Source organism: Polyodon spathula, chromosome 43 (assembly GCF_017654505.1).
Source record: "Polyodon spathula isolate WHYD16114869_AA chromosome 43, ASM1765450v1, whole genome shotgun sequence".
NCBI classification, from domain to species: Eukaryota; Metazoa; Chordata; class Actinopteri; order Acipenseriformes; family Polyodontidae; genus Polyodon; species Polyodon spathula.
Window position 1 is genome coordinate 2,242,089 of NC_054576.1, and position 10,264 is coordinate 2,252,352.

A 10,264-nucleotide genomic window follows, 5' to 3' on the forward strand; every position below is an offset into this window, starting at 1 on the left:
AAAAAACGCGGGGGGGGGAGGTTTAGACTATCCTCCACACTACTAAAAAAAAATTTAAAAAATAAAAAACTGTTTTTGCTACAATGTTCGATTTAAAAAAAATAAAATGTGGGTGGCGTGTGTGAGTGTGCAAGAATACAATGGACCCTTTGACCTGGGACGTTTTTATGCCCAAAAAAAAAAAGCACGGACCCCCCCCCCCCCCCCCCCCCCCCCCCCCCCCCCCACGGGAAGGAAGAACTAGAACAAACTTGTTTGCGTATATCAACGGCCGGGACTTTTTTTTTTTTTTTGTCAGTCTATATGAAAAATTTTTAAACCACACACACTTGGGACACATCTGCATTTGTAATTATCCAAAAAGAAACTCAGACAACTGCCCAAAACTAACCTATTTACTCTCTGTATTGGAATCAGTCCTCTATTTTTATATAGCGCCTTTCATAGTGGACCACCATCACAAAGCTCTTTGCAAGACAGCGAGGGAACAATGCATGGTACGTTGAATGCAGTGAAATACAGGGCATAGCATATTCAATACAAACAGTGAAATAACTACAGGCATAATGCATATATAGATATAGATATATATAGTTTTATTAGGTCTCAAGCCAGTATTCTAAGTGAAAACTTTTGATCAGATCTGTAGCAGTGGGCCGCTTTTTCGGTTGATATATATACACTAGGTGAGAAGTGAAAGCGCAGAGCTGCACTGTCACTGCGTTACAGACATTAAAAATAGAAAAACCACACAACATAGGCAAATTCATTTTAAAATGGCATGGTATGTGTGTGTGTGTGTGTGTGTGTGTGTGTGTGTGTGTGTGTGTGTGTGTGTGAGGATCTACAATGTAAAGGCAAACTTCGAAGCATTTGAGCCTTCCACAGATTACATATGTCATTACAGAAATACACGCTCAAAAACACCGTATACAGTGTCTGTGTTAAGGTGATCTGACTAACTCAGCTTATATCTTTATTGATGTAAGACCCAGCGCCCTCTAGTGATCGGCCACTTTGGAGCGTGTTCCCTTTGTTTTGCTGTTATTGCACTGGCTGTGCACTAGGTGGCGCTGTTACCAATGTAACGACCCCTGGGCCTGCTCTGGCCCGTGTTCCACAAGCGACTGCAAGTCAAAAAGCAGCTGAAGACGGTTCTGTTGTGACATAGGCGTGACATCATCACAGAATTCTTGAGAAAGAACACGTTTTCACTACGCTGTGTTTACTTTTCGTCCTTTTGTGGGACCTGAAATATAAAAGCGTTATTATATATAATATTATAATTATAATATAAATAATAATTAAATTTTGTGTAGATCGAATCTAGCTTAAAAACTTTATAATTATAATATATTATTATAATAATAATATATGAAAGCGCGGGAACACGGGGAAAACTAAAATAATCACCATGGTTACAAACATCCTAAAAAGAGAAGGGGTGTGGAATGAAACGTGACTCTGCTTCAGTCTTTAATAAATAATAGCATTGGCAGTCTTTTGAGAGGTCTTAACTAAGGCCGAGACAGTGTGTAGGTGTGAGGGAGATGAATCGAGGAGGTGAGGGGGCTGAAGTCTGCTTTCCAGCGACTTCTGCAGCAGCATCTACACTGTAAGACAGCAGTTGTCATAAAATATCACAGTATGCGTTTGTTTGTATCTCTGCCTCTTTCTTCTAATTGCTTCGGTTTCCTCAATCCCGGGACACAGGAAGTGAGGCCTCCAGTAGCAGTTGCCGCTAGTAACAAATAGCCTGTTGCTAAGGTGAAGGTTTCTATGGAAGGAGACTGGAGTAATGGTGTCGATTCAGGCTAATTCAATTAATTAATGTTGTTATTGTTAGAGGACTAGATATATATATATATATATATATATACTGACGAATTTTAATGACATCAAATTATTTTGTTAACGAATTTAGAGGTAAGTCTCCGAAGAGGTTGCGTGTTGGGTCACCAGTGAAGCTGTGGTAAAGCACAGGGAAGCATTGTAAAGCACAGAGAGGTCTGGTAAAGCACAGGGAAGCATTGTAAAGCACAGAGAGGTCTGGTAAAGCACAGGGAAGCATTGTAAAGCACAGAGAGGTCTGGTAAAGCACAGGGAAGCATTGTAAAGCACAGAGAGGTCTGGTAAAGCACAGGGAAGCATTGTAAAGCACAGAGAGGTCTGGTAAAGCATAGGGAAGCATTGTAAAGCTCAGAGAGGTCTTGTAAAGCAAAGGGAAGCATTGTAAAGCACAGAGAGGTCTGGTAAAGCATAGGGAAACATTGTAAAGCACAGAGAGGTCTGGTAAAGCATAGGGAAGCATTGTAAAGCACAGAGAGGTCTGGTAAAGCATAGGGAAGCATTGTAAAGCACAGAGAGGTCTGGTAAAGCACAGGGAAGCATTGTAAAGCACAGAGAGGTCTGGTAAAGCACAGGGAAACATTGTAAAGCACAGAGAGGTCTGGTAAAGCATAGGGAAGCATTGCAAAGCACAGAGAGGTGTGGTAAAGCATAGGGAAGCATTGTAAAGCACATAGAGGTGTGATAAAGCAAAGCAAGAGATTGTGAAGCACAGGCAAGCCACAAACTTTTCAGTAAGAATATTCTACCCTGGGAAAGACTGATTTGTGTCCCTTGCTTGTGTCCCGCCTGTCCTCCAGCCATGGACCCCTCGGTCACGCTGTGGCAGTTTCTGCTTCACCTGCTGGACGACCCCGGGCGCCAGCACCTGATCACGTGGACGTCCTCCGATGGGGAGTTCAAACTGCTGGACGCCGAGGAGGTGGCCCGGCTTTGGGGTCTGCAGAAGAACAAGACCAACATGAACTACGATAAGCTGAGCAGAGCGCTGCGCTACTACTACGATAAGGTACCCCGCGCAAAACCTGCTGCGAAGCGGGGCTTTTGTTGTGTGAAGCCGGGGGAACTGTTTTGTGTTTTTATTAAAAGTCAGGAGTAGTTGTACAAGCGAAGACCCAGTGCAGAGCAGGGCTTGCCAAAGCTGAGGGAACACAAAGCTGGCTTGGAACTTGGTTTCAGGAGACCAGGTTTCAGGACTCTGCACACAAGGGAGACTTAGGGATGATGTATCTCGATAAACAAGAAGCTGTGTGGTCTAGTGCTTAAACAGGCTTGCAACCAGCAGGTCCCCGGTTCAAATCCCAGCTCAGCCACTGTGTGCGACCCTGAGCGAGTCACTGAACCTCCTTGTGCTGCGTCTTTGGGGTGAGACGTTGTTGTAAGCGACTCTGCAGCTGATGCATGGTTCACACGCCCTAGTCTCGTGTCTTGTAAAGCTCTTCGTGATGGTGGTCCGCTGTGAAAGGCGCTAGGTAAAAAATAAAGATTATTATTATTTAAATAAAGGTTTTGATTGGTTGATTTTTTTTTTTGGTTCCCTAGAAAATTATCAAAAAGGTAAGCGGGCAGAAGTTCGTCTACAAGTTCGTGACCTACCCGGACCCCGTTGCCTTGGAGACCATGAAAGAGGAGACGAACCGACGGGAGAACCCGCTGGACATCCTGCCCCGCAGCGCGGGGGCGGAGGGCGGGGAGGGTCACGTTCAGAGAGGCTCAGGTGGCACCAACGCGCCCAAGAGCAGCCGTAACGACTACATGAGATCGGGTCTCTACTCCACCTTCACCATCCAGTCCCTGCAGTCACCCAGCAAGCCAGCCAGGGCGATCAAAACAGAGAGCCCTCAGCCCGGCAAACACAAGACCTCTCCGCCCAGCAAGACCTCTCCCCCCAGCGCAGGGGTCCAGCAGCTACCAGAGGTGAGGCCTGTAACTCTGGAATTTCTGTTATTTATTATTTACAATAAAAAATAAACTGACGGTTCAAAATCTAACATGAAATACTGCAGAAAACTTTTATAAGAGTTAGTTTACCATGACTTGTTTTTTTGATATGCTTTACCAGATTTCTCTGTGCTTTACAATACTTCCCTATGCATTACCAGACCTCTCTGTGCTTTACAATGCTTCCCTATGCTTTACCAGACCTCTCTGTGCTTTACAATGCTTCCCTATGCTTTACCAGACCTCTCTGTGCTTCACAATGCTTCCCTATGCTTTACCACACCTCTCTGTGTTTACAATGCTTCGCTGTGCTTTACCAGACCTCTCTGTGCTTCACAATGCTTCCCTATGCTTTACCACACCTCTCTGTGTTTACAATGCTTCGCTGTGCTTTACCAGACCTCTCTGTGCTTTACAGTGCTTCCCTATGCTTACCACACCTCTCTGTGTTTACAATGCTTCCCTATGCTTTACCAGACCTCTCTGTCCTTCACAATGCTCCCCTATGTTTTAGAAGGTATCTGTGTTTCCTTTGCTCCCTGCAGGTGCGGATTCACCCTGAGGGGTCCCCATGCGGTCTGGATTCAAGGCCCCCGGATGAACCGCTGACCCTGCAGGTGATCGTGACCCAGCCCTCCCCCTCGTCCACCCCCTCGCTCAGCCCTCAAGCCCAGATGGAAATCACCCCGGTCAGTCAAAACCTCAGTCCTGCTCGGCCACACTGCCCTGTGTGTCTCTCTGTCAGGGGGGGCCAGCTCTAATCTAAGTGTATTTCTCCCCTATGCTCTTTGCTTTGACCTGAACTATAATGTGTGAGTCACACCCTCACCCTCAGAGTGTCAGCGACAAAGCGCTCGAAAGTATGTTTTTATAAAGTGTCTGGCGCAACCAAACTCCTTGTATCGAGATTTTCTTCCCTCGTGGTTATACTGTCCCTTTGCCCATTCAGTGGTCAGCACATCCCTAATCCCTGCTCTGACCGCTCCTCGTCTCCTTGGCTGCGAGATTGTGAACGCTGTGCTTTTCCGTCCATCCGCAGAAGGATCCCGGCCTGTCCGACCCTCTTCCGGTTTTCACCAGCAGCGTCTCCGATCCTTCCTCCAAGCTGCGGGCTCCCGGGGAGAGTGTGGAGATCTCACAGCAACACCAGATCATCGTGGTGATCCAGCCCTCTCCCCCAGACACAGGAGATGGGAGCCAGCCAGCCGGAGATTGCATCCTGGAGATCGTGCCTCTGGACCAGCCTGAGGTGAGACCGGGGATCATGGAGGTTAATCCTTCTACCCTGCACTATATTAATAATAATAATAATAATAATAATAATAATAATAATAATAATAATAATAATATCTTTATTTTTATATAGCACCTTTCATAGTGGACCACCATCACAAAGTGCTTTACAGAGGCAGGCTGTGAACTGCACGTTATATGCAGAGTCACTTATAATAGGATGTTGATTTAACATTTCATTTCAACATCCATCCGCAGGACAGAGCACAAGGAGGTGAAGTGACTCCCTCAGGGTCCCACACAGCGAGTCAGTCAGTGCCAGAGGTGGGATTTGAACCTGTGACCGTCTGGTGACAAGCCCTGGGCTTTAACCACTTGACCACACTGCCTCCTAGTCTTGGTACTTGTATCTGTGTTTAGTTAGTCTCTAAAATGGCTTTTCTATTTGATTCAGGTCCCTTCTGAAACAGCGGCCGAGAACGCGGGACTTCCCACGTCGACAGGGGAGGTGCCTGAAAATACACCCGGTGAGGGTGAGCCGAAATCGGGGCAAACCGAGGAGAAGGAGAGGGGAGAACCAGGAGGTGAGAATGAAATACCGTCAGACTGCATCATCAGCAGGATGGCACGGGGCTTGAAGAGTTCGAAGTTCCTGGGTTTTTAAGTGTGATGACGGAAGAATAGAGGTGTCCCTGATCACGTTATTGAGGGGTTTGGTGATAAAACGAGTGATCAGGAGAGGATTTATCAGTATGCACGACTATGAAGAGGTATGGGAAAAATACAGCGAACAAGGGGTGAGGCTGGAGATGCAGTGCTGAGTGTCCTTTTGCGATTCATTGCCTTTTAAACCTGTTTTACTCCGAAACAAATGTATTTTAAACAGCGCGTGTAATAAACAGCAAGCGTGAAAATAAATTGGACCTGACACGTCTGACAAGCGCTGAATAAATGGACGGCAAAGGGTTAACCTTTCTCATCCAGCCTCTAAGCTCTCCATCTTCTTTCTCTAGGTGGTTCCAGCAAGTCTCCGGCCGTTGCTGCCCCAGCCACTGGCCCCGAAGTCCAGCCGCCCAAAGCCAAGAAGCCCAAAGGCTTGGAGCTGCCCTCCTCACCCACGCTTCTACCCTGTGGACTCACTCAGGACAAGGTTAACGCAGCGGTCAACAGCCTCCTGGCAGCAGGCAGCGCTGCCAACACCCTCACCCCCACCGTCATCACCTCCCACGCACTGGTAGGGACCTGAGAGTCTGGAGTAGATAGGGAGGCGCTTCTGCAGCCAATGGGAGAGGAGAAATCTTGCAGTGACGTGTCGCTAGGGGTAAAACGACTACGCCAAGAAACGGGTACTCTTAACAACAACATGGTCTGGGCTCCTTGTCAGGTTTGCACAATACCAAGAGCGACTGTTCTGATCAACAAGGAGCCCAGACGATGTTGTTGTTAAAAGCACCCGTTTTTTGGCGGTTCGCTGTTTGGGAGGTAAAAAGACTCAACTCCTAAAATATATCGTTATCGAACAATTTTGTCATTCAATTCATGGAACAGAAAGCGTTTTTTTTTTGTTGTTGTTATGTTATGTTTAGGGGTCTGCTTAAATCGTGGTAAATTTACGCATATTTCCCGCTGGTAGGTTATGAAATAAAATTAGGATTTCGCGGACCTGTTTAAACATTGAATAAACCGAAGTATTTCAGAGCACCTTAGAAGCCTGAAAATAGTGGTACTTGCGTACTGGGCTGACTTTCCAGTTTGTTTTCTGAAAGCAGTTGTTTGTTTTACTTTCTGTTCAGCAGTCTCTGTACCAGCCTTTCGTTTATTGTGTGATTCTGAAGCTAAATAACGATTGATTTGTGTATTTTCTCCAAAGACACGTTACTAGGTGTGCAAAACAGTCCCCCCCCCCCCCGTCTGCTTGTAAAGTTTTGTTTGGGGAAATGTCTTGACACGATCCTCAGCCGAAATAGAGGTTGCTTGTTTTGCTTTGTCGTCCATTTCTGTTTTTTTTTTACCTTCAGTGCTGAAAACTAGATTTTAGCTAAATTTTATCCCACCCTCTACTGCACAGTACAGGTCACAGAAAAGCCAGTACGGACGCCCTGATAGGCTGATTAAAACATTGTTGTCATGTGAACAGTAAACAAGAACGTTAATCCGTTTTGGAGTATTTTTGTGTAAGTGTAATTTGTCTAAGGAAGGCGAAGGAATGAAAAATGTTGAACTGAATCGCTGGACTAATTCCGTCAATGGTGGGGGGTGGGTCTTGTTTCTCTGTTTCAGACTCCGGTGTTGCTAACCCCCAGCCCCCTCCCCTCGGCTATCCACTTCTGGAGCACGCTCAGTCCCATCGCACCACGCAGCCCAGCCAAGCTCTCATTCCAGGTAGGTCTCCCTCTGCTGGAGGGAGGAGTGAACTGCAGGTCAAGAATCCAAGACTCGATTTGCAAAGTAGTTTGAACCAGGTTACACATTCATTCTGTGAGCTTAATAGTAAGCCTTTTAATTGCCGTTCCCTTTTTGCAATTAAAACCAAAGTAATACCAATTAGAACGATGGCTCAGAATAACAGCAAACACCGTGAAAAGATAAGAAAATAGCCATTTCTTTAAGTTGTGTGCCAGGGTACAGTCGTGTGCCAGTTTATTAGAAGCTGTCTTGCAAACTCATCTTACATAACTAAAACCACAGGGGCTCCCATGTGGTGCATCCGGTAAAGGATGCGATCTATAGCCTGGAGTTCGCCGGTTTGAGTCCAGGCTAGTCCACTGCCAACCGTGGACTGGAGCTCCCAGCGGGCGGCGCACAATTGGCCAAGCGCCGCCCCGGTAGGGGAGGGCTTAGGTTGGCCAGGGTGTCTTTAGCTCCCCACTGCTGCTGCTGTAATTAAACAGGAAGAACCGACTCATCATTTTCACTCTGGGTTTTCTGTCGTCTGTCTTCCCAGTTTCCATCCAATGGAAGCAACCAGATCCAGATTCCCACCCTCAGCGTGGACGGTCTCTCCACGCCTGTGGTCCTCTCTCCAGGGCCTCAAAAACCGTGACTCACCCCCTGGGGCAGGGGCTGGTGGACTTAACCCTTCGCGCTCCAAAAGATCCTGTCTTGGGGTCAGGAACGCAGGCGAGTGTGACAAGAGATTTTTCGCGGATTTCTCATAGAATTCGCGCGGAAAATGCACCGACGCCAACGTCTGCTTCTGTGGCAAAAATCAGTGGCTGATTTCTTTTTCCCTGATGTTCGTGGCTGCCAAAACGACCGCGGTGGTCAGTGAGAGGCGGAGCGGTTTTGGGCTTTTTGAAGATTTTCTTTGCTTTTTCAAAGCGCGAGGGCCACTTTTTTAAAAATAAAGTTGTGGCAGCCTAGTCTTTTAAACGGGCTGGCTATTTTCATTGTTTTTTCAGAAAGGAGGAATGTTTTTTGGAAGAAAGTTTTCTGGTTTAAATTTCTGGTGATCTGCTGGTTAAATTTTGACAGCACACCCAGATGGTTAACATGGATGTATTTTTTGATGGATGTTTCTTAAAGTTGTTTTTTTGTTAATGGAAAAAATCCTGAAATTCTGTGATTTTTCCCTAGAAAATGAGAATCCGCATTTGTTTTGCATTTTAAAGCAAGGTGTGGAATCCAAATTTTGTCTTTTCCCTTGTGTTTCTTGAACGCCAAGGAATACAGCAAGTTTGGGAATATGTTTACACATGGGGGGAAAAAAAACAAAAACACATTTTAAAGTCTTCTGTTTCCAGCAGAAATTGTCTCATTCGAATTTCCTTGAATGACGGTTAAACTGACATCAGATTTCCAAAATATCTTTGGGAATGGGGGTTCTAAACTCTGAAATTCCGGAATGGGATTCCGTGGAATTTTAAAACCCCAAAAATTCCGTAGATTCCTGACCAAAGCCACTTTTTTTTTTTTTTTTTTTTGGACGAAATCCTACAGATTATATTTTATATAAAAAAAAAAAAAAAACATTTTTAAAAATAAAATAAAAAATTTAGTCTGGGCATTTCAGGAAAGGGCTACAACTATATTGTATGTGTGTTACCAAATACCAATTCACTGCAGCCACTAAGACCATGTAAATGAAACTATGCTAGCTGAATGGTTTCGTTGTGGCAGGACTCACAGAAGCATGATTGTTTTTCAAGAGGGATATTTGAACAGGTGTTTGTGGTAGATTTGTTAAGAAAAGTTTATGGGTTCAAATCAAAACCGCATGGGGGGGAAGACGAGGGTCGATTTCCGTCTACAAACCTGCTAGTCTCTGCTAGTCCTGCGATTTTGTAAATCTATTAGGTAACAATTCCCTACAAGAACTTTCCTGCAGTTTATTTCCACTGTTCAAAGTCGTTTAACAGGGTTGTTTATTGTTACCTGGAAGGCGAGAGGTTTTATATTCATATCGATGGCCCACACGCGCGATTAAGCAGCAGAAGTTTTTAAATATTGTTGGAGTTTCTGATATGCCTCGCACGGTTTGCACACGTTGCAGGTGAGCAAACACAAAGCAAAATGATTTTGCTGTCATTGAAACAAAACATGGGCTTGCCTTTTATAAGCTTCTAGCATTTCCACGGCTCTCTCTAATCATTGTGTGATGGAAGGAATGTTTCCTTGTCTAAAGGAAGTGAGTGTGGGCTTATACTGAAAGAGAAAGGGAGGCTCTTATACTCTCTGCACAGCCTCCCTCTGCTCTGTGCTGGTGGAGCAGACAAAGAGAACGGGAGGCTCTTCTACTCTCCGAACAGCCTCCCTCTGCTCTGTGCTGGTGGAGCAGAGAAAGAGAAAAGGAGGCTGTTATACTCTCTGAACAGCCTCCCTTTGCTCTGTGCTGGTGGAGCAGAGAAAGAGAAAAAGGCTCTTATACTCTCTGAACAGCCTCCCTCTGCTCTGCTGGTGGAGCAGAGAAAGGGGGAAAGAGAAAAGGAGGCTCTTCTACTCTCTGGACAGCCTCCCTCGGCTCTGTGCTGGTGGACAGGAGAAAGAGAAAGACAGGCTCTTCTACTCTCTCAACAGCCTCCCTCTGCTCTGTGACTTTCACAAGTGAAAACATTACGCTTTAAAAAATAACTACCTTCACGTGTGATTGATTCAGAGAGGACTGGAAATGATAGACGTGTTCTTTCAGAATGTTTGCAAGTCGTAGACCTTTAATGGATGATATTACAGTTTATATTTTACCAAAATGCTGCCTCAAATCTATTTTGTATTCTGACAGAGTTGCAGGTGCTTTAAAATCTTT

General features: G+C 45.5%; 1 protein-coding gene across 1 annotated transcript in view; it reads left to right on the forward strand.

Moving 5' to 3' along the window:
• Window positions 1-9,832, forward strand: part of elk1 (ETS transcription factor ELK1) — a 10,526-nt gene extending 694 nt beyond the window's left edge. The window contains exons 2-9 of the mRNA XM_041237204.1: window positions 2,649-2,857; window positions 3,391-3,765; window positions 4,335-4,478; window positions 4,829-5,038; window positions 5,477-5,606; window positions 6,036-6,256; window positions 7,303-7,404; window positions 7,967-9,832. Coding sequence (XP_041093138.1) covers window positions 2,649-2,857; window positions 3,391-3,765; window positions 4,335-4,478; window positions 4,829-5,038; window positions 5,477-5,606; window positions 6,036-6,256; window positions 7,303-7,404; window positions 7,967-8,065 — 1,490 coding nt within the window. The 3' untranslated portion in view covers window positions 8,066-9,832. The remainder of the gene's footprint in view (window positions 1-2,648; window positions 2,858-3,390; window positions 3,766-4,334; window positions 4,479-4,828; window positions 5,039-5,476; window positions 5,607-6,035; window positions 6,257-7,302; window positions 7,405-7,966) is intronic.
• Window positions 9,833-10,264: the final 432 nt, after the last annotated feature.